At 56.3% G+C, this 27,045-nt stretch overlaps 1 protein-coding gene across 50 annotated transcripts in view; it reads left to right on the top strand.

The window, feature by feature from the left end:
• Nucleotides 1–27,045, top strand: part of CELF4 (CUGBP Elav-like family member 4) — a 285,471-nt gene that overhangs the window by 245,106 nt on the left and 13,320 nt on the right. For 5 of the 50 annotated variants that reach the window (XM_059409513.1, XM_059409518.1, XM_059409520.1 and 2 more), the window contains exons 4-11: nucleotides 11,226–11,351; nucleotides 11,782–11,861; nucleotides 12,295–12,438; nucleotides 13,415–13,562; nucleotides 14,901–15,050; nucleotides 18,717–18,782; nucleotides 20,125–20,208; nucleotides 24,863–24,946. In XM_059409513.1, the coding sequence (XP_059265496.1) occupies nucleotides 11,226–11,351; nucleotides 11,782–11,861; nucleotides 12,295–12,438; nucleotides 13,415–13,562; nucleotides 14,901–15,050; nucleotides 18,717–18,782; nucleotides 20,125–20,208; nucleotides 24,863–24,946 (882 nt within the window). Of the gene's footprint in view, nucleotides 1–11,222; nucleotides 11,352–11,781; nucleotides 11,862–12,294; nucleotides 12,439–13,414; nucleotides 13,563–14,900; nucleotides 15,051–18,716; nucleotides 18,783–20,124; nucleotides 20,209–24,862; nucleotides 25,007–25,590; nucleotides 25,736–27,045 lie in introns of all 50 variants that reach the window. The other 45 variants (XM_059409512.1, XM_059409516.1, XM_059409519.1 and 42 more) reach the window with 22 other exon arrangements.

The raw sequence follows: 27,045 nt of genomic DNA, 5'->3' as shown, positions 1-27,045 counted from the left end.
GTTCGAGACCGGTCTTGAGCAGACCCAGGTTCCTTCTTGTTCTGAGAGCTGACACCCTCACAGGTGTGGGGGGCCACCACTACTTTTCTGACCTTTAGCATTTAGACCCCCTTATCTGAAGCCCTCAGGAACACTGTGGCCATCCATCTACCCACATTTACCCATTTCTATTTAACTCCCATTGATCATAAATCTATCTGCTTTCAGCAATCATTTTTCTCTCGTCTGTGTATCTATCTATCATCCAACATTTAATCTGGGTATCTAGCATCTATTAATCATGCCTGCTATCCATCCATCTCTGTGTCTCTCTGAAGTCCATTATCAGTCATGAGTACTTGGAGAAGGGGGTTGGGGGACAGCGGAGACTCCCAGAGGGCTAAGGTGGCTGGACCAAAGATGGACAGGAAGGAAACCTGAGGGTTGATGGAAGAGGCCAGGACCCTCCTCTCAGAGCAGGGCTGGCCCAGCTTCAGGGCTTGGGGCAGAGAAAGTGGATGCCATCTTCCCCCTTAGCACCAGCAGGCACAGAATCCCACCGTCTGGAGGGCTGAGCTCCTGCAGGCAGGCGTAGGGCTGGAGAGGTTGTTCCTGAGGGGAAGATGGCCAGGAGCAAGCTGGAGACCCGTCACAGCTCTTCCCAGCCCTGGTTGCACGTTGGAATTATCTGAGTGGCCTTCAAAGAAACGAAAAACCAAAGCCAGTACTGTTGATTCCTGGGCTCCAGACTAGTCCCTAATCTTGGAAGCTGGCCCTAGGCATCCGTATTTTGAAAGCCTCCAGGTGATTTTCCTAGCAGTCAGAGCCAAGAACCAGCGTCTTATAAGATCCAAGACTTCTGCTGTTATTCTGGAAAGGGTGTACAAGGAAGGAGGAGCGGGCTTTGTTTTTCTAGGGAAACGCTTGGGCTCTGGGCAGGATTGGGCTCTTTGGTGGGGCATGTGAGACACCTGTCTTCTGGGCTGCCTTGAGATTCCTGCTAGGGTGTTCAGGAAATGTCACCCCTACACTGGGTGGTGCCAGAGGAGGGTGGGTTGAGAGGCCTCTGATGATCCCATCCAGGCTCATCGGAAGTCTTCCTCACAGTGTCCGGGGTGGGGACTGGGCTTAGTAGATGTGGCCTCTGGGTTCAAGGATGACCACTGCTGTATTAGACTAGCAAGGTTGACCCCAAGGTGCTTGCCCCTCCCCAGGAAGACGGGCAGCAGGCTGTGGGAAGTCGGGACACTGCTCTCCTCCTTGACCCACAAGAAGCCCCACCCTCAATGTGAAAACTGGGCCATGGGTCAGACAAGCAGAGGGTTTGCCCCATTCCCCTGCTGTGCAGACAGGGGAGGAGCGGGGTGGACCCAGGACCAGCCCCTGGCTCCGTAAGGCTGTAGGAAGTTCGGCCACCACTGGGGGGATGAGGGTGAGCTGTGGCTGGGGTTCAGGGGTCTGAGGGCCGACCATATCCCTCAAGCCACAGCCGCACAGCTCTACCGTGCACCAGACAAGCCCCGAGCAGAAGTGAATAGAGACGAGTGGCCCCAAGCAGGTCTTTTCACTTCTGCCCCAGTAGCTGTGGCCACCTTGACTAGCTTCTCAGTCCTGCCAATGAGATGTTCTTAATGGCATTCCTGGGTCTCTCCTTCTCCTGTGAGCCAGCATCCTCCAGCCATGCTAGCCCACCTGTCCCCTGCGGAAGCCACCTCTTTTTGTGGGAATAAAGCCTGGCTTTGTCTGTCTCCTTGAGCACCGAGGACAAACTGGCCATAATTTATGCTCCCACATGATATAAAGGGAAAAAGGCCCCATTATGCTATAAATTATCCTGTGATGGGTGAAATGCTGCGGAGAGCACCAGACGCCGGTGGAAACCCCATTAGACAACAGGGTTTGGCTGCCGAGAAGTCCCAGCAGAACCCCAGGCCGTCTGCCATGTGCCGCACGCCTGGTAAGGATACTGTAGCAGATCCAATGTATCATCACTTACCTGGAGAGACGGCTGCGCACTGCTGCCCTGGAGAAAGGTGACTTCTCCATAGAGCTACCTTGTGACCCAGGCTCCCCCTGGGAGGCCCGGTGCAGACTCTGGGTGGGTTGAGGGTCGGAGAGTCAGAGAGGGAGGCAACAAGGGTGCAGTGGGGGTCTCTGTGCCCCTCACCTGTACTGAACCTCCAGGGCTCAGTTCTTGCACAATTCAGGCCCCCTATGCCTGCCCAAAGCCTCTAGTAGTGTAAGGGACCAGTGTGCAGGGGCCGTTTATGGTGGGTGGTGGCCGTTTATGGCCAGTCCCCATGCTCTGGTCCTGTCTCCTGAAACCGGTTGCAAGCCCTTGTGGGCACAGAGCCACAGCTGTGCTCCGGGCAGCCACCAGGGGGCTGGAGGGACACTGACCGCCCTGAGAGTGGATTCTGCCAACAGGTCCCCTGTCCTGTGTGGGGAGGCGACAGGACCCTGCAGCCTAGACAGGGGAAGGGGAAGGCCTGAGGACTCACCAGGAAAGAGCATATTTCCTTGTCACCTGGGGAAGTTCAAGACAGCTGGGCTTTGGGCAGAGGGGTGAGTGAGCCTGGGGAGGTCCTGTGAGGCCTGAAGAGAGGTCTCCGGGCCTTTAGGAGAAGGGGAGCCTGCTGCTATCTTGTTACTGAGCAGCAGGTTATGGGTGCCCTGCCTGGGTCCCGTTCTGGGCTCTGAAGTGAAGCCCTGGACGTGGAGAAGCAGTGGGCCATCATGCCCTTGCTGCTTTCTGTGTGCAGGTGGAGGGGTGGCGAGAAAGGAGAGGGAGTGAGATGTCCAGGTAACACTGTCCTCCCCTGGAGGGAGGGTGACTGACGGGACCGGAGAGCTCAGCTCAGATCACTGAGTGTGGGCTTGGCTTCACTGATGACTAAGTGTGCAATCCTGGGAAAGATATTCAGCTCTCCTGGGCCTCAGGGTCTCCATCTACACAGTGGAAATAATGAAATAGCCACAATACCTGTGAAGAGCTTCTCTCATGGCCTGGGTTAAAGTGAGCGTTCAGTACTGGAGAACCATGATGATTTGTATTATTGTTGCTGTTTTTAAACACCTCCTGACATAAGCAAGTCAGTCAGGGGAGGGAGTTGATCTGATCAGTGCAGCCCTCGGGCAGTGGACGTTCTGTGACGTTCTGGTCAAAAAAGGGTGACACGGGGGCTGGGAAGGCTGCTGCTGTGAATTGGGGAGCTAGGCCCAGCCTGGGGAGCACATGGTTGGCAGTGAGAACGGACACAGACAAGGACCCTAGACGGAGACTGTGAGTTCCAGGCCAAGTGTGCAGGGGTCAGAGGTGACAGGCCAGGCCTTGAGGGAGGTGTTCAGACTGCGGGTGTGTGGAGAATATTTGCATGTGCTGCTCTCAGACCTGGGATGTTTGTGGCTCCCGATTTCTACCTGGCAGCCCCGGCCTGCGAATCCCTTAGGGCCCAGCCCAAGCCTCAGAGACCCCTGGCCACGCCCTGCCCACACAGCTCACCGCTCCAGGCTCTGCACCTGCGCTCATCTCCAGGGCCCCTCCTTTCCTACTGAGGATTCCTGGAGATCAGTGCCTCGTCCCGGCCCCTGCCCCCATGCCAGCTTCATCAGAGCCCTGGGCCTGAGGCTCACTGAGCAAACAGGTTCCTTTATTCATGTCAATGAATATATAGGAGCATCCTCGACATGCCAAGTTCTCCAGGCGTTGGACCTTCAGCAGTGAGTGAAATGGACTCACATCCTGGCCTCTATTGAAGGGAGGCTGGAGATAAATCAGTGAGTAAAATAAGGTGATTCACATTATGAAAAAAATACAGGGTTGCCTGGGTGGCTCAGTGGGTTAAAGCCTCTGCCTCCGGCTCAGGTCATGATCCCAAGGTCCTGGGATCAAGCTCCACATCAGGCTCTCTGCTCTGCGGGGAGCCTGCTTTTCTTCTCTCTCTCTCTCTCTGCCTGCCACTCTGCCTCCTTGTGATCTCTGTCTGTCAAATAAATAAATAATAATCTTTAAAAAAAAAAAAAAACACTGCTTAAAAAAAAAAAATACAGGGAAGAAGGCAGGGGAATGAAGGTTGTGATTTGAAGTAGCATGGTCAGGAATGTTCCACGCGCAGTGACACGGGATGGAAGGCTCTCGGGAAGTGAGGGCTCCGAAGAAGTCTAGAACATGATCTCTGAGACAAGAGGAGCAACAGGACACTTAAAGGCCCCAGGCAGGGAAGCACAGGAGGGTTCCTGAGACAGCCTGGAGCCCTAGGTGTGTGGAGCAGAGGGAAGGAGGGACCCAGGACAAATGAAGTGTCGTTCCCTACCGACCTCCAGAAGACCGGGCTTGTTCCCAGTGAAATGGGATCCCATGTGAGGTTTGAGCCGCAAATCGATGGTCTCTGCCTGGGATTTGAACTGACCCCTCCCCATGCTGTGTGGAGAGCAGATAGCAGGGGCCTGGGTGGGTGTCAGGAGACAGTGAGGGGTGACCCACAGGGCTCAGGGCAGACCCTGACGTGCAGGGAGGCAGGCTGGCTGAAGGAATGCCACTGAGGGGACTGGATGCAGTTCTGTGGCTCCTGCCTCGCCCCACCCCCACATCAAACGCTGCCTGTCAGGAGGGAGCTGGGAGATCAAGGCCTGGCACCGCCTCCCCCACCTCCCCCGCCTCCCCCGGGGGCCAGAGCCGGCTGAGGGTCCTCATTTGCATCCCTGGTGGAGAGGGAGCCCCAGCCCAGCTCCAGCAGCCTTTGATCTGGTTTGATGTCTCCCTCAGCCTTCTTCCCAGGCAGGAAGGCTTTTATCCTTGGAGGGGGAGACAGCCCCCGCCCAGCTGCCTCCCTTGGTCTGGCTCTGGCTCTGACTCCGTGTGTGCTGTGGGGACTGAGGAGGGCGCAACTCTTCTCCTCATTTTACACTGCCTGCTGAGCTTGTTACCCCAAGTCCGCTGGGCTTGTTACCCCATGTCCCAGGCCATGTCCCAGGTGAAGGGACTGACTCTCTGGAGGGTGGCTGACCCCATCACAGGGCTGCAGAGGGATTGAACCCAGGCCCCTAACCCAGGATGGGGGAGGGATGTTGAAAGAGCCCCCACAAACCTGAGGGGGGCAATTGTGGGGATCCCTGTGATGAGAGGAGCACCCCCTCCCCAACCGCCCTGTCAACCCACCCCTACTTGGAAGGCAGATTTGAGTCTGCTTTCCTGGGATGGGGGGGACCTCTACTCGGGCTGACAAATAAGAGGCCTGGGAGGTCTTAGGCCCTGGGTTGGGGCATAATCAGTCTTGAAAAGGGCAGAGATTTAGATCCGTATGATTGGTTTGAGGCCCCCTGGTCCCTTAGGAGCCAAAGGGGCTTAGTGGGTCTGGACTAGCCACACTGGTGGAAATGGCACATGGTAGGGCTCAGTGTAACTTTGGGAGAAAGGCCTCATTTTGGACCAATCCAGGCTGTGCTCGCTTCCGAAGCACATATACTAAAATTGGGTCAATCCGGGTAGCCCTCCTGGGGGAGGCTGGGGGGTCAATTTGTGGTCCCCCGAACACTGTCATTTGGGCAGAGTACTGCAAAGGACAGCCTGGCTTCTCGGCCCGGGCTGGGCAAGCATGACTTTGTTCATCTCAAAGTATGGGGTGGGGTTCCTCTCCACACCACTGGGGATGAGGGTGGGGGTGCCCCCCCGGGGGGGGGGTGAGCTCGGTAAGAGCTGTAAGTGGCACAATGGGTGCACTTAGGGAGCATTCACTCTGTGCTAAAACCCTGTGTGTTCAGCTCATTTAACTCCTACAGGCTGACACGGTGGGCACAACAGCTATTCCCACCCTCTTAAAGATGAGGAAACGGGCGCGGGGAGGTTACGTGACCTGCCTGAGGTTGGTTTGACAGACAGCCCCAGTGACTGCCTGAAAGATGTCTTCCCCCCCCCCACCCCACCCATCCAGTCGGTGTGTCTCTCCTGTCCCTTCTACTGGAGGTCCTCCTGATCCACAGTGAAGTTAGGGGTCAGGAGTAAGCCTTTTCCCCTCAGACTCGCTGTCTGTGGACCCTGGAGCCCTGAGATCATCTCCAGGGAGAGCAGATGGTTCTGAAATCCAAGAGGCACCTGGGGAAGTCTCCAGGTCCCAAAACAGCCTGGGAGATGCTTGAGGTGCCCGCATGGGATGGGCCTCGGAGCTCCTGGTTCTGCTAGCAGCTGAGGCAGGAATGTGGGACACCCTGGGGTCTCGGCTCTGGCCCCAGCTGGAGCACCTTGGGGTCCAAAGCCTGCAGAGCAGGAGGGAAGACCTCTGATTCAGTGACTGTGAACATCTGGCATTTTTTCCTCACTCCCCAAACCACTGTCTTTGGGTCTCCCGGGACCCAAAGTAAAGTGTCTCTTGCCCGCCTGGCCCTGTATCCCCACCAGCAGCCAAGCCCCCCACCAATTCCTCTGCCCTCCCCACCAGCCACAGACCTCAAAGCCACCTACTCCCCACGCTGGCCCCTAGCCCTGGGGTTCTCCCCAGCTCCCCTCCGTCTTCCCACAAATCCTCCGTCAGCAGCCGGAAGAAAGAGAACAGTAAAAGTCTACTGTGGCAATAAAAGGCATTAACCATCTGAACACTCGCCCACAGTGCCGTCTCTCCTTAAGCAGGAAATATTGTTTAATGCCCATGGTAATGAGTGAATCGAATTTTGGAAATTAAACCGGAATTTGAGCATTAGCGCTAGGGCTGCCATTTGGCAAGCCAAAGGGGCCCTGCCACCGTCCGCCTCCACCCGACTCAGGGCCCCACTCCCCCTGCAGGGCCCTGGAGAAGCTCCCTGGACATCTGCCCTTCCCCCCCCCCTCCAGGCACCATCCTGAGACAGCCTGTGTAGAGGCGGGTCCTGAACCCGCTTTGGGGTTATATGGCTTTGGTGTTTTCTGGGCCCTCCTTTGAAAATGCAAATCCTTCCAACCTAGCCCCATCCTGCCCTGAGGTCCGGAGTGAAGGAGTGCAGGAGTCTCTCTCTCTCTCAGGAATTGGAAAAAGCCCAAGATTCTGGCAACCAGATGCCACTGCCTTTTCAAAAGCACCTATCCACCTCTGTATGGCTCCTGGGGGCTGGCACCTGGTGCTCTTTAGAGGTTGAGAAACTGATGTTTAATTAGACTGAGGTTCTAGGAGAATAAAAAAGACTCCTGAAGCCAGAGGAACGGGAGAGGTGTGTGTTGATGGAGGGAGAGGCACGAGGCTGCTGGAAAGGCAAAATTGAACTTGAGCAGGTCCCCCCATTGCAAGCCCTGAGGCATGCAGGGACCCCTAGGGGTGGATGACAAGAGCAGCCTTAGGAATCCCTTCCAATTCTGAGACTTTGTTCAAATTCTGTTGTGAGCCTAGAGCCCCCCGCCACCCACCCCCACCTGTCCTCTGGACAGCATAGCTCCAGCCCGCTTTCCTTCTGGAAGCCTTCAGCATCTGAACACTCCCCACCTCCACTGTTGGTCCCGCTAGTGCCCAGTCCAGAGCTATTTCCTGGCTGTCTCTTCTCTCTCACAGTAGGTGCTCAGTAAGTGCTTGCCGAAGGAGCCACCGGAAGGTGGGCCCAGGATGGACGCCAGGGGCTCTGATCCAGGCCCTGCTCTAAGATAGCCATGAATGTCTTCTCTGGACCCAGAACTGCATACTTTACCCATGCGTTATCTGGGGGTGCTGTAGACGATGCAGTCCCTAGCACTGGTGGGAGGACACAGGGCACAGAGGGCTGAGCTGCCCTCTCTGGGTTCAGGCAAGGCCCAGGCCTAGTGCCTACCTTCTGCTGCCCAGCCTTTCCGGGGTGTCACAGTTCTGCTCCCTTTGAACCCCAGGTGCTTCCCACCCCCACAGACACAGGCACTCACATTTAAAAAGAGCAGGGAGCAGGAGCAAGGGGTTATAGGATTGGGAAGTCAAGAGACCCAGGGAGGCAGCAGCTGTGTGTTTTGGAGCAACCTCTGTGCTCCTCATTCCTCATCTGCAGAGGCAGGACCTCTCAAGTTCTCCAGGGCCTGGTCCCGCTCTGCCACTCTAAGGCCTTGTTCCCTTGGGGGACAGCACACTAGTTCTGGGGCCACTGTGCGACAGCCCCAGTGGCCTTTGCCTTGTTCGGAAGCGGCCTATTGCAGATGTGCTGTCAGCTCTGCCTCTCTCCTTCCTGCTGCAGGAATAAATCAGGAGGGGGGTGGCACTCCATTTCCTCTTCCTCCTAGATAGAGAACCCCGAGTAATGGCCCTCACTGTAGACCTGCTCAACAGGTCCTGTCCCTGTAGCATCTCTTGCAAACCTAGCACCTCCCACCCAAGGCAGGACGGACGATTCCCTCCCATTTTGTAGACCTAAAGACCCTGGTGGGAAGCAGTTCTATGACTGCAAGGAGGGGAGCTGGGGTTTAGCCCCAGGGCCTGGGCCCGAAGGAGTTCCACCCTTGGACTCAGAATCCTTCCAGCCCCTGGTCTGAAAGAGAATCAGGAGAATCACACCAAAGCCCAGCAGGAATGAAAAGGAGGCAAACGGGGTATCCTGGAAATTACCATCATTTGAGTGGGGCTGGGGTCACCGGAGGATCCCTCGGGGAGTAAGGATGGAGCGGGGTTTCTTTGGTTTCTTTCAGTCTTCCAGCAAGGCAAGGCTAGCTGCAGTTTCCCTGGAGAAATGTGGCTGGTCAGGGAGAGGAGGAGCCTGGCCCCCTACACGTTTGGAAGGAAGGGCCTCCAGAAGGACAGGCCCTGGTCTAGACTGAAGAACTGTAAGGAAGGCAAGATTTTACGGGAGAGGAGGAAAAAATTAAAGGGGGAAAAAAAAAAAACTGGCAAAAGGAAAGTGGCTGGAGAGAAAGGCACGTGTGGATGAATTTTAATGCAATCAAAAGGCTGTCATAATGATAATAAAGGAATACATTCCGACGTCAGGAGAGAGGAGAAGGCGAGGGGCTGCTGTCCCAGCATTTAAATTAGGCTCAGGTGGAGGAGGGGCCTACTCTTCCCTCCCCCTTCCCATACCCAGGGAGGAGAAGGAATTTCTAAGAAGGACAGCCAGGGATTAGCTGGAGGCAGGGGGTTTCACTTCATTGTCTTTCTGGAAATCCCATTTAATCGGAGTCTTTAAAAGGTGCTGGGGGCGAGGGGGAGCCCTAGGCTGGCCTCCAGTCCACAGTTGCAATGTCTCAGGACTTCACCAAAGGCTTGAAAATATCTGTCCACTTCCTGCAGAATGCTGCTGCTGCTTCTGGGAGCTCAACAGAGTCCCTGACCCGGCTCTCCTCTCTCTCTGCCCTCTCCTCTGCCCATTTCTGCTCTCTGTTTCTTATTCTTCTTCTCTCTTTTTTTAAAGATTTTATTTATTTGAGAGCTAGAGCATGAGAGGGGGAGGGGGTAGAGGGAGAGAGAGAAGATGCTCCCTTGAGCAGGGAGCATGATGTAGAGCTCGATCCCACGACCCCGAGATCATGACCTGAGCAGAAGGCAGCTGCTTAACCTACTGAACCACCCAGGTGCCCCTTTTTGTCTGTTTCTGATTCTTTTCCCTCCATTTTTGTCATGTTCCTTCTCCCTCTGTCCCTAACCCTATCTGCCCCCAGCTCTCCTCACTTCACTGCTCCTCTCTCTCTCTTCTTCCTTCCTCTTGGTTTCCCAGACCAGAGTTTGGAGTCCCAGAGCCCTGAAGATGGGGCAAGGGATGGGCCCTGGGATGGCCCCGGAAGCCGGGTCAAGCAGCCCAGGCAAGGGCAGGTGGCAGGGCTGGGGCTCCATGCCCCAGAGCTTTAGCTGAAGCCCACTACTGGTGAAGGGCAATGTGGTATGCCCAGTCCAGGACTGGTAGCAGGAGCTGGCAATGATGCCCTGCTGGGCATGGAAGGCGCTGGGACCCATGGCCACCCTGTCATTGAGAAGGTGCCCAGTGCTGGGTGCTCTGGGCTAAAGGGTACTGGCAGGGCAGAGGTCAGGTCTTCCTGAAGAGGAGGACTCTGGGGTGGTCTGTGCAGCGGTGCAGGGACCTGTTGGTTTCCTCTGCTCTGCTCCAGACCTCAGGTCAGCCCCTCAGCTCTGTGAACTCCCCTGGCCATGGGGAGTACTATGGCTGCAAAACAATTTTGCCCCAAATTGAGTAAAACAACCATTTGTTCTGCTCAGGGATCCTGCAGGCACAGTGTGGAAGGCTTATGTCTGCTCCGGGATATCTGGGCATCAGCTGGAAGACTCAGGCTGGGGTCTGGAATCAACTGCAGACTCATTCATCCCATGTCTGGTGGTTGATTGGGCTGTCAGCTGGGGACCTGGGTTCCCTTCCATGGGGCCACACTGCACCTTAGTTGTAAGCCCTTCATGGCAGGCTGGCTAGCAGTGCCCCCACCAAAGTGCCCAGGGCTAAATTTTACAGCATGAAATAGGATGGGCTAGACCAAAGAAGGGACACCAGATGGAGGCCAAACAATGTGAGAGAGGAAGAAGGGGTGACCCTGGGAATGGCACACAGCATTCATTCATCTACTCTGTAACTTTGTGCTGAGGGCCCACTCTGTGCCAGGTACTGCTGTTCCAACCAATGCCTGGTCTCTTCCCCCAAGGAGAGGACCTGCAATGGGGCTGGGAGCTAGACAGAAACCAGGGACACAGTCTGGGCCATGAGAGGGAGGAGCTGAGACAGAGAATAAAAGACCGCAGAAAGGAGGGACCTTGATGAGGAAGCAATATTTAAACTAAGACCTAGAAGAAGAGAATTCAGCCTTGTGATGTGGGAGGCACTTTGGGCAGAGGGAACAGCCTATGCAAAGGCCCTGAGGCAGATTTGCCTGTTGTGAGTTAATTTTAGCCTCTGGGGGTGAAGGTGGCTCAAGAAGGTAGTGTGTGTCTAAGAGGATGGAGGAAGGGAATGCAGGGTTGCCTAAACGACCCATGTGCCATTCCTGGGCCACCTGTGTGCCATAGGTGAGCAGCGGCACCAGTGGCCTTGCTCCCTCTGGACGGGAGGGGGCACAGTCGCTGCCATCCAGCATCCTTGACCCAACCCCTCCTTCCTCACCTCCTCCTCTGGCTACGCTCTCCCTCTCCCCCAACCTCCTCACCCTGTGGCCCAGCCTGCTCTAGCTACGCCCCAGCCGCCCCCCTCCTCTCCAGCAATGAGCCCTCTCCCCTGCCCAGCTCTACCCTATCCTCCTCCCCCTTCCTCTTCGGTCGCGCCGTTTTACCCCCGGGCCTGCTCCGGTGCAGCCCGGCTCCCCCGGCCCGGGTAAGCATCTCCTAATTTTGTTCCAGAAGATAGAAAACTCTTCGTGGGCATGCTCAACAAGCAGCAGTCCGAGGACGACGTGCGCCGCCTCTTCGAGGCCTTCGGGAACATCGAGGAGTGTACCATCCTGCGCGGGCCGGATGGCAACAGCAAGGGTGCGTGGGGGCGGGGCGGGGGAGCGGGCGGGCGAGGCCTCGGGCTTTGCACCTCACCGACCGCCAGCCTTGTCCTGGGCCGCCCCCAGCTGGTGGGGACGGACCCGACCAGCGAACAGCGAGCCAGGGAAGCGTACTTGGAAGGGGCGAGGCGGTCGGCCCCAGGAAGGGAAGGCCTCTAGCCGAGTCCAGACAGGGGCAGGGAGACTTCCGGGGTCTCTTAACTCTCCGGCCCTTCCAGGTCTTTCTGGGTCTCTGTGTTTCTCGATGTCTCTCTTCTCAGTCTCTGTGGGTCACCCATTCTCTGCCTTCATCTGGGATGCGCCCTCTTCCCTCCGTCCCTCCGGTGCCCCGCCTCTCAGCCCTGTAGCGCTTCTCTGGCCTTCCTGGGGGCCCTCGCGCCCTGGCTCAGCCTCTCCCGTCCCCCCAGGGTGCGCCTTTGTGAAGTACTCCTCCCACGCCGAGGCGCAAGCCGCAATCAACGCCCTGCACGGCAGCCAGACTATGCCGGTGAGTGGCCACCCCTCCCCCACCGCCGGGGCTGGGGAGGGGGCAGAGGGGCCGGGAGTCCCGCAGAGCCCCACCCACCTTTCCCCCCACCCCCTTCCTCCCCCGCCCCCGCACATCGTACCAAACCTTGCCAACCGTGAGGCGCTCACAGCCTTCCCAAGAGAAGGAAGGCTGTATCAGTATATCCGTTTCTCAGACAAGGACTCCGAAGCCCAGAGATGTTAAGGAACTGGACTGCCCCTAGATAAAAACCGCCCGCGGTGGGGTTAAGACCCCAAACCCCCGCCCAGTGCAAGCGCGGGAGCGAGCCTTCCGCTACCCCCTCCCCCCATCCCCCACTGGAGAGGATCGGGTGGGTCCAGGCTGAGGGCAGGGACAGTTGGGAGAGGAGGCAGCTGGAGCAAGGGGGCCTCACGCGCATTAATGGCTGCAGGGAGCCTCGTCCAGTCTGGTGGTCAAGTTTGCCGACACTGACAAGGAGCGCACGATGCGGCGGATGCAGCAGATGGCTGGCCAGATGGGCATGTTCAACCCCATGGCCATCCCGTTCGGGGCCTACGGCGCCTACGCACAGGCAGTAAGTGGGGGCTCAGCGGGGCGGGGGTGGGGGGCAGCTGTTCTCTAGCTCACTTTGCTCAGAGCCCCAAAGAGCTAGGACAGCTAACAGCACTGACGGGAGCCCTGCTCCTGGCCCAGAATATTCTGCTGCCCTGGGGCAATGAGGAGTGGAGAGGAATGAACCCAGGGAGTGGAGGCCCCTAGGAGGCATCCTTTCCAAGCAGTGAGGGAGGCTCAGGTGTTTGCTTGTCATCCCACTACTCCTGCCCTCACTCTCCGAAGGGGCTCCTCAGGCCTCTGGGCACTCCTGGCAGGGGTGTTCCACAGCTGCACTAACCCCTGAGGTCCCCCCGGACCTGCCTCATGCTGCTGGCCACCCACTTCTTCCTTCCACACTGGAGCCGCCTCTGTCCTCATCTCCCCCAAGCTGCCCCCACCCCAGACTTGTAACTACAGCCCCACGTGAGTGGCACTGAGGTAGGCCAGGTTTCCTGTTCTAAAGAGGTCAGCTCACTTCACTTTCTCAGCAGTGTCCAAACTTGGCCATGTCCACAAACTACCCAGTCCCCACTCACCTTTCTGAAAACATTGGGGGTACCTAGAGTTCTGGTCATGTCCTCCTGTAGCTTCGGCCGCAGACTCCAGGTGAGGATCACTTTCAACAAATCCATGCCAAGTTAGTTCCACAGACTCGTCTACCGTATCTCTAGAACTTTGGCCGTCACATCTCCACAGATGACAGCCCTTTGACAGGCCTGAGCAGCATCCATGGATCCAGTCTACTGCCCCCCACAACTTTCAAGTCCCTGAGGCCCTGCCATGACTTATGAATATGGTTCTCTCAGGCAGGGGGGGATGGGGAGATAGACCCGAGCTCCCTGGGGTTCAGAGCCCCCCCCCCCCCGAGGCTGATCCCCGGGGCACTGAGCCCCCCTGGTGGGGAGGGCTGCCCCCCCTGGAAGCGCATGATATTTTTTCCACTTCCTCTGCCCCAGCTGATGCAGCAGCAGGCGGCACTAATGGCATCAGTCGCGCAGGGCGGCTACCTGAACCCCATGGCTGCCTTCGCCGCCGCCCAGATGCAGCAGATGGCGGCCCTCAACATGAATGGCCTGGCGGCCGCACCCATGACCCCAACCTCAGGTGAGCAGGTGGGGATGGACCCAGTGCCTGACCGGGCAGGGAGGCAGCTGGGCTCAGGGTGGGACCTACTGATCGACCACTTTTGCCAACCAGGGGAGGTTTCTATGGCAAGAGCACACATGCAGGGGCCTGAGCAGGCCTCGTCCTCTGGAACTTTTTCTTGAGAATGTTCTAATCTCTGGGCATCTAGGGGAAGATGGGATGTGCGCCGCCTGTTGTCCGACATGATTTCTGGGTGGTGACAGTTTCACTCCTGTGATGGAGCCATGTCAGGAAGCAGTACATCTTGGTCTCTTTTATAGATCTCTAGAAAGAAATTCACATGAAAACACCTTCCTTGGAGTTCTGAGGGGTAAAGAGTCCTGCCCATTCTGTGACCTTGTGAGGTTCCAGGCCTAGCCACAGAAGGAGCCCCATTTTTTCATTTTTCTTTAACCCAACTTAGACTCATTGGCTTTTCCCAGGGCAACTGCACAATAAGCAAGAGAGGATCTCGGGAGTTATTCAAGGACAGGGGGCTTGGAAATAACCCCTTTCACAAGTCATGTTCTTTTTTAAAAAATTTGCTTTATTAAAAAATTTTCTTAAAGATTTTTTTTTTTTTTTTTTTTTGAGAGACAGGGAGCAAGTGAGAAAGAGCCTGAGCTCGGGGTGAGGGGGTAAAGGGAGAGGGACAAGAAGACTCCCCACTGAGAAGGGAGCCCAATGTGGGGCTTGATCCCCCTTCATTTGAGCCAAAGACAGAGTTTTACCACCTGAGCCACCCAGGCGCCCCACAAGGTGTGTTCTTAGCTGGATCTTGGTTAGTATTCCATTCAGTGATTCTCAACCCGGAGCATCAGAATTAAGACCTCATCCACCAGAGGAGCAAAACTCCTTGGTGGGGAGGTAGATCAGCTCCTTTTGTAATGCAGACAAGAGAGCAGAGCCATCAACTTAGAAGTTCCTTACTGGCTATACAATGACCAATCCATCCTGACTTAGCTGGAGGTGAGCAACAACCACTGAAAAAGATGAAACGAAAATTAAGGGTGACCAAATTCAAGGACACTGAGAATAGTTTATGTGCTGCGTGTCCAAGATCATGTTGTAGTCACTGGTCACAGAAGTCTTTATGAGGTAGGCTAGATTTGGACTCTGCCTTGAAGGATGGATACAGTTGGGATGAGTGGTGTTACCATGCAGGGAAATAACCCAAGGCATGATTCCCAGGTAGGTCTGAGTAGGTACATTCCAAGGCCCTTGGAGCCAACAGGTGGAGCTCCATGGGTTGGCCTTCCTCACCTTGGTTCCACTTGCCTCCCCTCCTCCTCCACCCCTCTCCACCTCTGGAACCAGGTGGCAGCACCCCTCCGGGCATCACTGCACCAGCTGTGCCTAGCATCCCGTCCCCCATTGGGGTGAACGGCTTCACCGGCCTCCCCCCACAGGCCAACGGGCAACCTGCTGCAGAAGCTGTGTTTGCTAACGGCATCCACCCCTACCCAGGTAAGCCTATCCTTTCCTTTCCCATGCAGCACATTCCTTGTCCATTCCATCTCTGCCCTTGGTGGTGTAACAGGGAATATGTGGCTCCTACCTTTTGCCTCTTCCTTAGCTGAACCCCACATGTGATCAGAGACAGCTAGCCTCCTGCCCTCCTTCAGGGAGCCCCTGACTGGGAAGAAGAGACCAAATTCTCCTTCTTGGAGAGGTGCGAGTCTGAGGGTGAGAAAGAAGCTCATGGAACTCTGTCAGGACAGGGAAGAGAATAGATACAGTTGTACAACCAGGTTGAGAGGCTAGTAACTGCAAATTAACTGAGAGTAAATTTGACCCATAGGAAGTGAGGAGATAGATGCTAAGATTCTTAGTGTTAAGGAAGAAAAAGTTCTAATAAGAAGGTAGCAAAGACATATAAACTGTCCATTTAGCATCTACGTACCCCTTGGGTCCCTGGATCTGTACGCTGGACAGGGAATCAGAACCTTGGCTAGCACCCCAGTGCTTCCAGCATAAATTGCAGCACACAAGATCCAGAAGGCCAGCTCCTGATTAACTTTGTTCCTCTAGAACTTAGCATTTCTGTTGTGGTGAGAGTGCCCAGCTGACTTGAAGCAGCTGCTGTCTAGTTTTGAAGGTGGACTGACAGGAGAGCAGGAAAGCTGGGCCTAAAGCCCTAGAGTAGACTGGCAAGGGGCAATATGAGATATGAAGATGCTGTCTTCCTTCCCGGAGGGCAGATGGTCAGGTTACAGAGTCCCCATCAGGACTTGTAAGCGCCCAGTCATCTGTGCCAGAGGAAAGGGGCCTCCAGAAGAAGAACAGGACAGGGGCCTATACCCTAGAGGTCAAAGTCAGCCAGGAATACAGTATACGTGGAGAGCATAATGAGACAATAAGGCAGAACAGAGAGTGTCCTCGAGAGTGAAAGTTCTCTGCCTTGAGATGCTAAAGGATTCAAATGAAGGGAGAGTTCTGTAGGCTGAAGGAGCCCGAGAGAGCTTCCCAAGGAGGAGACCAGATCTACTTTAACAAATACGTAGACATTAGAGAGGTGAGGATGAACAAGGAACACACTTCTGTGGAAGGGACTGCCCTGGAGGCACAGAGACCAATGGGCCTGCCTGGCCCAGGGAGGAGCTGGCAAAGAGGTTGGCCGAACCAGGACAGGGGAAGTCAGCTTGGGGGGCAAAGCAGTGCTCTCCTCTCTGGTTGCTCATCAGTAACTTCTGGGTGACTTTGTGAAATCAAAGAATCCCAGAGATTCTGATTTCAGTGTCTGGAGTGAGGCCCAGACATCCACAGACGATGAAAGTTCCACCCGCAGCCGAGTGCAAGGTCACTATGCTAGCCAGAAATAGAGGAGAATTTCCTGACTTTGGCCTCGGAGTTGTCTCTGATCTGATCCCAGTGCTCAGATCCCTCAGATCTGAGGGTCAGATCTGATCTAACCCTCACTGCCTAGACAAGAGGCCAGAGAAACCCAGAGTGAAGTCGCAGGACTGAAGGATCTGGAGTGTTGTTGGAGGAGGAAGACTCCAGTCCGGCCAGGGAGGTGGGGAGGGGCATGGGAAGCCAGAGACAGGAGAGACCCCACCAATCTCAGGTTCTTGGGCTCCTCCCCACTCAGGCTCATGAGCTGGGAGATCCATTCCCCAGCACATCTGGGTGGTTTCATTCCTCCCACTCCCCCCTCCTCCCTGCCTGCAAGCCCATCTGGATATCTGGATTTTGACAAACCTGTTTCTTCCCCCACCCCCTCCAGCATCTGTGAGCTGTTTCCCTCATGGAATTTGGAAATGTTCCTCTCCCCCATTTGTAACAATCTGCCACATCCCATAAACAATTCCCTGCCAGAACAGGAGGGAGGGATGGAGGGAAGGAAAGGAGAGAAGTAGTACATTAAAAAAATTAATTTACCATCTTTAAATGCAGAGTTTGGAGCCACTGTAATGAGCGAGATCCTTCAAAGTGTTCACTCTTTGGCAGTTACTAATGAGGTCATTAAGCAAAGAAGTGGAGAGGGGTCTCAGAAATGCTTTTCTCTGCTTCCTAGCCCCGGGTAGCTTCTCTGTTCTCTTCTCTCGCTCATGGAGAGCATGTTCGACGCCCACAGTGTGGCCTCTCCTGCCATGTAACAGCCCTGAAGGGCGGCTCTCTCAACTGTTGAGGCCGGCTCACTCCTTAGGTCACCATACTTGCCGAGCACTTGCTATGGTCCCAGCACTCTTCTGGGAGCAACCACCATGGAAGTGGTGCAGGTTAGATTTTGCCTTGGTCACCAAACTGGCCAGAGGAAGGGACACCTTTTTCTCATTTGCATAAAGACACGTTGCGTTGGAGCAGCTGGGAAGGCTAAGGGGACAAACCTAGACATGGCCGCCTAGAGAGCTGGGGCTGGTGGAGGGGTCAGGCAGAGGGAGCAGGAGGGAGGAGAAAGCCAGCCCCAGCAAGCACCAGCACCAGCACCAGTACTCTCACCATCGCCACTGGGAGCTCCTGGCTCCAGTCTCTGCGGTGAGGGTTTTGTCCCAAGACAACCCCAGGCAGGAAGGGACCCGCATCCTTCCCCATCTTCAGCTCCCCACTCTGAGCAGTGCCCCCCTGGGCCTAGCTTCCATGCTGCCATCCATGCTGTGTCCAAGGACTATCACCCCAGGGTCTTCCCTGGGCTCCCCTGAAGCTCGGGAGCTATTCTTCTAGTGGAATGTTCCTGAGAGGTTTTCGGACAAGAGCTGAGAATGGAAGTTTGGGAATTCTTCCTGCTCTGTGGGCCCCAAAGCCTAGCATTAACTAGTTAGCTTGGCTGGCCTGAGCTGCCAAACAGGGAAGCCCAGATGATTTTCTTCCTGCCTCACTTTGTTATCTAGTCTGCTTCAAACAGGCTGAGGCTGGATGTGTCCCCACTTGCCTCCCTGGGCCTCCAGGGCCAGCCCCCTACCTCATCAGTCATCAGGGCCCTTGTTCACCAAGTGTTGTGCCCACACTAGCTTTCCCCCATGGCAACTGTAGGCACAACAGAGGCAACAGAAACAAGCCAAGCCTTCTCCCTAGCCCAGCTTCTCCAAGTTATTTGCCAGATTATCAGCTTAAGGCTCCTCTCCTCACACTGGGCAGTAGATATCCCAGACTCAAGACGTCAGGTGGGAGGTCCCCTGGTATTTCAGCTTCGGTTGTCTCCACCCCTTCCCCAGCCCACGGGGGAGACCTTATTTGTGTGGTTACTCCCTGCAGAGGGTGTCTCAGGAGCAGCCTCAGAGTGCAAACCCTCCATGCCTGGGCAAACTCCCGGAGACTAATGGAGAGGTGCCTGGGTTTGAGCAGGAATGGGTGGCCCAGGAAGATGGAGTGGCGGGATGAAGCCTCACAGGCCCTTTATTTTACCCAGGTGGGAATCTGTCCCTGATTTGTGCTGGGGACAAGTGCGGAGGAGCCCACCCTTCTATAGCCTCTAGCCCCCTCACTCACTGTCCCTCAGCCCTTCTCCAGGATCCGGTCAGTCTTCTGAGTGAGCTGCCTACCCCCTGCGTTCCCCAGCCCCCAGTCAGGGTGGGAGCCACGCCACTGTGGCTGGGAAGAGCCTTGCGGCCACAGCCTCATCTTGTGGGCATGGTTGGGGAGAGGCTGGTCTGGTGGGCATGGCTGACTTCTGCTCCCTTGGCTCCCCTGCAGCGCAGAGCCCCACCGCCGCGGACCCCCTGCAGCAGGCCTACGCTGGAGTGCAGCAGTATGCAGGTCGTTAGTACCCTCTCGGCCCCAGTCCTCATTCCCGGGCACCAGGGTCCCCTTCCCACACCTGGCCTGGGCCCAACTGGGGGGAGGTGGGGAGGAGGAGGGAGGGCTTTCCTGGGAGAGGACCCCCTCCCTCTCGACGGCTCCCCCTAGTGTTCAGGCAGGGTTTACCTGTGAGGGTGGGTACCCTTCTCAGAGAAGCTTCTAACTGGAGCCCTAGTCGGAGCCCTAACCTTGCTGGGAAGCTATGCATCTCGGAGGCCAGATTTTCCTCCCGCCGTGGTGCTGCCGAGGCCGGTGCGTCCCCGGCTTCAAATCGCAAGGCAGCTCTGGGGGTGCAGCTGGAGTTCACATCACTGGCCTGGCAAGGGTAGATGCCTGGGTGCAAGGGAAGCAGCGACACCCCCCCCACCTCACGGTCACATACCGGCAACAGCAGCCAGAGGTAGAATAAAAGGAGAACTGAGAAGAGATAGCCTTGCGGCGAGCAAATGACCTTAGGTCACTGAGTGGGAAGGCCGTGAGCCACTGTAGGAAGCCATGATTCTCTGTCTCTCTCACACGCACCATAATCCTTCCTGCTGCCGGTTTCCTGCTGCCTGGCCAGGTCAGAAAGAGCCAGAGAGCTCTCCCCTGAAGGCAACGTGGGGGTTCTGGTGAAGCTGGCCTCTCACATCTGGAGGTCAGGGGAAGCTCTGTCTTACCTGCTGGGACCCCTGAGCTCTGACCTCGGATCCTGCACCTGTTGGAGCCAGCCCAGGTGGAGGAAGGTGCTGGCCATTCCTGTCCCACCTCTGACCCTTCCCAGTTGAAGGCAGAAAGCACTAGGTGTGTCCAACTCAGTGTTCTGCTCCTGGGGACCAGCCCCTGGCAGGACCCCAGAGGCCAAGCTCATACCTCAGTGGCACCTAACCCTCCCACACAGGTGCCATCAGAGTGGGTGGACCATGTGTGCAAAAGTCAGCTGTGGCTTGGAAAATGGGCATCCCGGCTGGTGGGGTGATCTGGCCCAGGCAGGCCAGTGTTTCTGATGATCCATTACTGTGGATTACCTATGCCTGTGGGTTGTCCATTGTTTCAGAATAGACTTGCCTTCCCCAACCCTGGGAGCGCATGTGTGCGCGTGCACACCCACTCACACACACACACACACACACACACACACACACACACACACACACGTGCCCTCAGCTGGCTTTATTTTAGGTGGCTAAGCTAAAATGCCCTTTTTGGCTGGTCTGCTTTTACTGCTCAATACTGAAGTTTCTCTCTTTCTTCCCGCCTCTCACTCTCTCTCCATGTCACTGTCACCGTTTCTCCCTCTTGCCTCTTCTCTTTGGCCCTCCAGCAGCCGCCTACCCTGCTGCCTATGGTCAGATAAGCCAGGCCTTTCCTCAGCCACCTCCAATGATCCCCCAGCAGCAGAGAGAAGGTGAGTCTTTGAGCTGGGGCTTCCTCCTCACCCCCTGCTGTCCCTAAAGAGGCTGCTCACTTGGGCCTTTGGCTGGGGCGTTTCTTTCGAAGGGTGACCATGTTTGCGTGTTGTGTTGAGGAGGGCGAGGGAAGACAGCAGGATTGCAGGACGTGGCATTCTCCAGTCCAAGCGCAGAGGTGGGCTTCTCGAGGGCAGTTCTGTAAACCCAAGAGATGGGGGGTCGGGAAGGGAAAACCTGGAGGAGGTGGGGTGGAAGAATTTCCTTCCCCTACTGGGCAGGATTGGGCCAGTGGAAAGGAAGGGAGGATGGAGGAATGTTCGGAATGGAGCAGGAGTAGGGAGACGTGTTCATCACGGACAGGAGAACTTGTATCCTCTGGGTGACCGGGAGAGACAGCTGGAGCTCCCAGGGACTCCACGGGCAGCAGACGGGGTGGGGAGAGACTCAGTGCAGCCTAGTGGGAGAAGAGCCTCATAGAAAGTCCCATCCAGAGGCTCTAGTATGCCCAGGGCCCAGGGCAGGCCAGGCAAGGCCAGTAGGGTTTGGGGGGCTGGGATCTAATAGAGACTTTCAAGTGTCCTCCCATTCCAGAGTCTAGAAACCCCATAGGAGGCTGGAGAAATAAGCCCATGCTCGGGGATTCCACGGGCCTGCTCACAGAGAGATCAGTGTGAGGGGCAGGAGACCAACAAGGTCTTGCTTTGCCCACCCCACGGGAAAGCTCACCCTGCAGTGAGGCTCCTCCGTCTGCCACAGGAGCCCACTTGGCCAGGGGAGTGCCGTGTCTCCAGATCGCCAGCTCATAGTCCCTGCAGCAGGCTGTCCCAGCGCCGGGTGTGTAGTTCCATTCTGGAAAGGACCCTGCGGGGTTGCTAGTCCAAACCCATTGGTCATACAGGCCCCACACAGACCGCCGATGGCTGAGAGCCTGGGCTTTGAAATAAACGCATCTGGGTCTGACTCCCAGGTTGGCCACCTCCTCTTCTCTGACCCCTGACGTCCTCACCTGTAAAACGAGGATAGCAAAGACCAGTCACTAGGGAAGCAGGAAGCTCAGAGGAGCCCAAGTTTGACCGGAATTCCAGCAATTTCCTCTGCATTTCTCACGCACAGCCCTTCCTTCACCAAACTGTCACCCCTCTAAAGTTGCCCATGGTGCCCATCACCCCAGTTTACGAACATTGGGCAGCTCCTGAGATCTGTGTCATCATCTCTTGGTACCCAGGAGAGCCAAGCTACAGGAACCCATAGGGTCTGGGCCCCCTACTGGTCAAGTGAGGTGGGGAGGTGGTCCAGCAGCCGGGTCTCCACCGGAGGTTCCCCCTCTTGGGCTGTGGCCCTCCAGCCTGTTTGCCCTGCCTCTCCGTGCCTTGGTCCAGCTCTTCAGTGCATGTCAGTAAGATCAGATCCATGCAGGGTGGGGGCCATGGTGGGGGCAGGAGTCCTGGTGGGGCCCATATCTCCCAGGCCCAGAACAGAGCGCTGTGCCCACAGGCACTATTAGCTTTGTCACCTCACTGGCCTTAGGCTGCCACACCCTCAGCCTGCTGTCAGTGTCCTGCGTCACTCTGGCCCGTGGCCCCAGGGGTCTCTAAGCCTTGCTGCGCGCACACAGATGCAGGTCAGTGCAGCTCTGACCAACACACAGACTGGCCCCTACCCTTACACAGAGTGAGCCCCTCCATCTTCTCCACCCGAGGCACCTTGCTCTGAACTTCTCTGACCTTCCTTCCATCTCTGAGTGCCTTCAGTTCCCCCACCCCCTGCTGCCCTGTGCCCTGCTCCCTGCTCCCCAGACCAGTCCCCTCCAAGCCAGCTCTCAGCTGCGGGATCTCCTACTGTTGTCCACGTTCTCCCTGACTGATGTACTGGGCGAGGCACCATGGGAGAGCAGGGCATGGGGGTGGGGGGAATCGTGGACCTAGATGGTATAGAACCAGGCTTCGCACAAGGTGAGCTCAAGGTGCCAGGACAGGGTCATCAGAGGAGGTTTTGGGGGCCTTGGAGGATGAATGAAGTCTTTAGCACATAGAGTTGGGGACACAAACATTCGAGGTAGGAAGAACAGAAGCAAAGGCATGAGTGCTGTGAATTAGGAGATGAGCTTGACCTTGGGGATGAGACAGAGTGGGGAGATAGGCTGGGCTGGGCTGGAGGCAGACCAAAGCCATGTCCACAGCGTTCCCTGAGGCATAGGTGAGAAGGAAAGCTGTGTTCTTCCAGCCATGCCAGTGGTTGGTCCTTTCTATCACGGTTACCTCCCCCTGTGTGAAGTCATTGAAATACCGGACACACTGGTTGCTGGGGAGACCCTCCTTCTGGCATTTTGTCTTTGAGTTGAGCCTGAAAAGCAACAGATGCCTGAATTCCTGGAGGCTGTCCACTCCACAGGTGGGCCGAGGTGACCCTCAGGAATGCCCAAGTTCTGGCTGTCCCCAGGGCCACAGTGTGGTCAGGGTAGCACCTTCTGTCTCTGGGGCTCTGTTTCACCATTTCTCCAAAGGCTGGGATGTGTAGGCTCCCTTTTGAGGCGTGAAGGGCAGGATGGGGTGGGGGGTGGTTGGCTGGAGCTGGGAGAGGCATTCCCATGAAGCTCTGCTGCATACCACACTGATAGGACTGCCCTCAAGAGCTTCTTGAATCTTTAAGTTGAATAAACACAACATCCATATAAAGAAGCTTACAGAACTTGAAGTGAGAGTCCCAAGTTCAAAGCAGGTGGCTGCATGGGGTAGGGAGCATTGAGGGAAGACCTGAAGAAAGGAATGGAAGGGAGAAAGAAGGCAGAGCTGGGGGAGGTACAGAAGGACAGGAGAAGGCTAATGTCCCTGTCCCTAAATCTTCCAATTTGGCTGGAGGCAAAAGCTTCCAGACCTAAAGAAGAAAGAGACTCAGACCACAGATTGTATACTTAGGGAATACCAGAAGAGACAGAGCGAATAGGCACTATCTGGGGGGAGTCCTGGAAAAGGTATGGCTTAGATCAGGCCTTTGAGCTGATTCCTACCCTCAGGGGACTCACATTGAGCTGGGGACCATCCAGGGATCCATCTACAGAGTGTGAACCAGTGAGAACCTGGCATGGCTGGAGATGGGGTAAGGGGAGGGTCACCAACACTTGGGGGATTCAGCAGCAGGGACCCCAGGACGCTTGCACTTGCGCCGGTTCTGGTTCTGAATGCGCCGTCAGCTGGTAGTTTGCCTGGAGACCATGGCCGGGGAGGAGAGGCTGAGGGCACAAGGGGAGTGCAGATGGTGCAGGGCAGGGATCTAGGACCCAGGAAGTCAGATGCTCAGAAGGTAGCTTTGGTGGTCAGAGGAGTCTTTGTAGGGACCTAGGAGAGAGTGAGGGTCTAGACACTTGCTCCGAGCTGGGTTACCTGAAGCCTCACCTGTCCCAGGGAAGCCCCACACAGCTCTGGCTGTGAACACCACATCGCTGTCCTCGTCGGGGCCTTACCACCTTCACTTTCCAAGCTCACGCTCAGTTCCTACCAGCCTCTGGTCAGAACCTTGGCTCTGAGACGCCTCTGACAAACGCGCCTGCCTCCTTTGCATGCTGGCTGGGAACAATCATTGGAAGGACCAGTCTTAAAAGGTTAAAAATATGCAGCATACTCTGTTTAAAATGGCATGAAATAGATGAATCGTCTTAGAGAGAGTTCTGTTTCAAATGAAAACTGGGCATGTTGTTTATTTAAAAAGAAAAATGTAAAACTTTAGCAGTCTAGAAATTTCAGAAACCCAAAGGCTTCGCCAGTGTTCAGTGTTTCCAGGGCGTGGAGATCTATGATAGGCAGAGAGAGGAAAGCCCAGACTAGCCCGATGAGATCTGGCTCCACCCCCAGCTGTGTGATGTTTGGCAGGTGACCTAACCTCTCTGGGCCTCCGTTTCCTATCTGTGGAGTGGGAGTGACAATAGCACTTGCCTCCAAGGGCTGCAGGAAGATTAAGTGACTTAACATACAGCTCAAGTGCTTAGAGGACCCTGACCAGTAGTTTGTGCAGAAGTGGTGGGTTGTTCTCCATGTCATGGAATGCGGAGCTCCATGCGGGAGCCCCAGCTGAACACCGGGCCATGCCGTGAAGCCCCACCCTGTGCACCTAGCCTGCTGGAGGAGACAAGATAAGTCTTGATTTCTGCACTGGGGATGGGGGCTGAGTGTGAGGTTTGGGGCAGGGGAAGGTGGGACCATGGGGCACCAGATGGCTGCAGGTTGTGGAGGAAGGTGGCCCCAAGGTCGGAGCTGGAGGCGAGGTGAAGCCATATCACAGGACCACTGGCATGGCTGCCCCAGGGCGATTCCAGAGCAGGGGCTGGGCTGACTGGGCGGCGGGCAGACCCTCTCAGGTCTCCCTCCCCCGAGCCTCTCCTCAGCGCCTCCTCTCCCTGGCTGGTCGGGCCTTGGCACGCTGACCCCCTTCACGCATCAGCTCCGCCCCTGGAGCGAGTTGCCAGGCCCCCTGTTACAGACGCTTTCACAGCAAAGGTGACTGAGGCACAGAGAGGTTCAGTGACTTGCCCAGGGGCAGGGCGGGGACCAGAGCTCAGACTGGGGCTCAGCAGTCCCCACTCCTCCGTGGCCGCCCTTGGCTCTTGGATGAGACCCCCCCCCCCCCCCCCCCCCCCCCCCCCCCCCCCCACCGCAGGGCCCGAGGGCTGTAACCTGTTCATCTACCATCTGCCCCAGGAGTTTGGGGACGCTGAGCTGATGCAGATGTTCCTCCCTTTCGGTAATGTCATCTCCTCGAAAGTGTTTGTGGATCGGGCGACTAACCAAAGTAAATGCTTTGGTGGGTAAAGATAACAAACCAACTAGCTTCACCCAGGACAGGGCGGTGCTCGCACCAATTTACCGGTGTCCGGTGTCCGACTGCTTTTAACCTTCTCCTCCACATCGCCGCCCCCCCAACCCTAGGTGCTCCCTAAGGCCCAGCCCCCAGCTCCACCTCTTTTCTCTCTGCTGCTTTTCTCTCCGCTTCTTGGCTTTCCCTGCCCCCCCCTGCCCCCTAACCGCTCTCCATCGCCCCCATCCCAGTCCAAGAGACAGGTTCCCCCGCCCTCCACAAGGCCCAGTTTCCACCCATGGAGAAGGGGAAGGAGTCACCTTGGGCCAGGGTGGTGGGGGCATCGAGCCGAGCCCATTCTCCCAGCATCCCCTCCTCTGGCCATCCTAGAGGCCCTGGTGGATGGATGTGGAGCATGATCCTTGGGGGGGAGGGGTCTGCCCCGCTGAGACCCCCCCTCCCGTCCTGCCTGCCCCTTGGTCCTCTCTGTCCACCTCTCTGTCCTGCCCCCGCCACCCTTCTCTGTCTACCCCCCTCTTTGATTCCCTCCTACCATCCACTGAACCCTCCTTCCCCCACCACTCCCTCAGGCCACCAGAGCCACATTGCTGAGGAGTCAGGAAGAGCAAACTGGTCCTGCCCTCAGGAAGCCTCAGGTCTGAGCTTAGATGACAATCATGCCTACTGCGCAGCACTGAAGTCTGCAAGGCACCAAGTAATGGAGCAGAGAGAAAGGCAGGTGGATGTACACAGCCGTGCAGAAGGGGAGGGAGTGCCCCAGAGGGACCAGAGAATGGGCCGGGAGCGGGAGGAGAAGAGGGGAAGGACAGTGGCTGAGGACGCTGCAGGAGGCTTTGGGGAGAAGGGGTCAGGGGGCGCCAGCCGTGAGGGAGGGTCTGTGATGGGGAGGGCTGACCATTCCGATGAGGATGCTTCTGGGATGGAGGCAGTGGGAGATGCTGGCAGGTCCTTGACCTGAGAATAACGGAATGAAAATACAGCTTTTAGGAAATGCGCGTGGGGGCAGGGTGTGAGATGGGACAGGGGACTCGGGAGGATCTCGGGATCTGGTTGTCAGATAAAATATAGGGTGCCCAGTTAAACTGGAATTTCTGATAAACAATGGATCCATTCTGTGTGTATGTAAGTATGTTCCAAATATTGTATGTGATATGTTCCATACAATACTGGGGAGATGCTTATAGTAAAAAAATATTATTTATTTGAAATTTGAATTCAACTGGGCATCCTGTGTTTGGATTTGCTTTGGACCTCCTGGAATCCCACCTCATTCCCACACTTCTCCCCTCCACTCCCCCCTCAGCCCCCTCCCCTGCTTCCTCTTTTGCCTCTGTCAGCCCTTCCCATGGGGCTAGATCCACTCGTGAGTCCAGTCCCCAGAGAGCCACACATGGAACCAGAGCTGAGTTTGCCAGAAGCTTAGATCTCCAGGTTGAACCCCAGCTTCTGAGCCTGTGAGGACAGAGTAGGGGCCTGGATTGCCTGGGGAACCCCCGGTCACAGCTTGGAATGGTGAAGGGGAGGCCGCTCAAGTGTGTAGAAGCATCAGCAAGCGCAGGGCAAGGAGATTGCTGTTAGCTGACCCACTTTGCAGACCCGTGAATGGTGTGAGGTTTTAGAGCATGATCCCCAAAGCAGTCAAGGTCTTTGCAACTGGGTCCCTTCCCCTCTGGCAGCTGCCACAGGAAATGTTATCCTAGCAGTTTCTTTCCCTTTGAGTGTGAGAAAATAAAGCCAAAGAAGAAGATAGAGTTGCACCCCTCCCCTGTGTGGCCGGTGTTTGTGCTGGCAAATCACCATTATGTATGTTAGGGCTCAGATGTTGCAGAGGGCAGAAGAGGCTGCTAGCAGCCCCCCTAGCACTGGGCCCCCTGGACCGGCAGGCTTGTGCTCTGCCCAGGGCTCTGAAGCCTTTGTGCTGTCCCATCTTTTTTTTTTTGTGCAGCCCACCTTTTCAAAGGCATTTCCTTGGGGTCTGCCCTGCCATTTGCCTATTTAACTTCTCCAGGACCAAGGTTTTATCC

This window comes from Mustela nigripes, chromosome 8 (genome assembly GCF_022355385.1).
Source record: "Mustela nigripes isolate SB6536 chromosome 8, MUSNIG.SB6536, whole genome shotgun sequence".
NCBI classification, from domain to species: domain Eukaryota; kingdom Metazoa; phylum Chordata; class Mammalia; order Carnivora; family Mustelidae; genus Mustela; species Mustela nigripes.
Note: the sequence above shows the minus strand (reverse complement) of the source record. Positions and strands in the feature narration are given on the sequence as shown.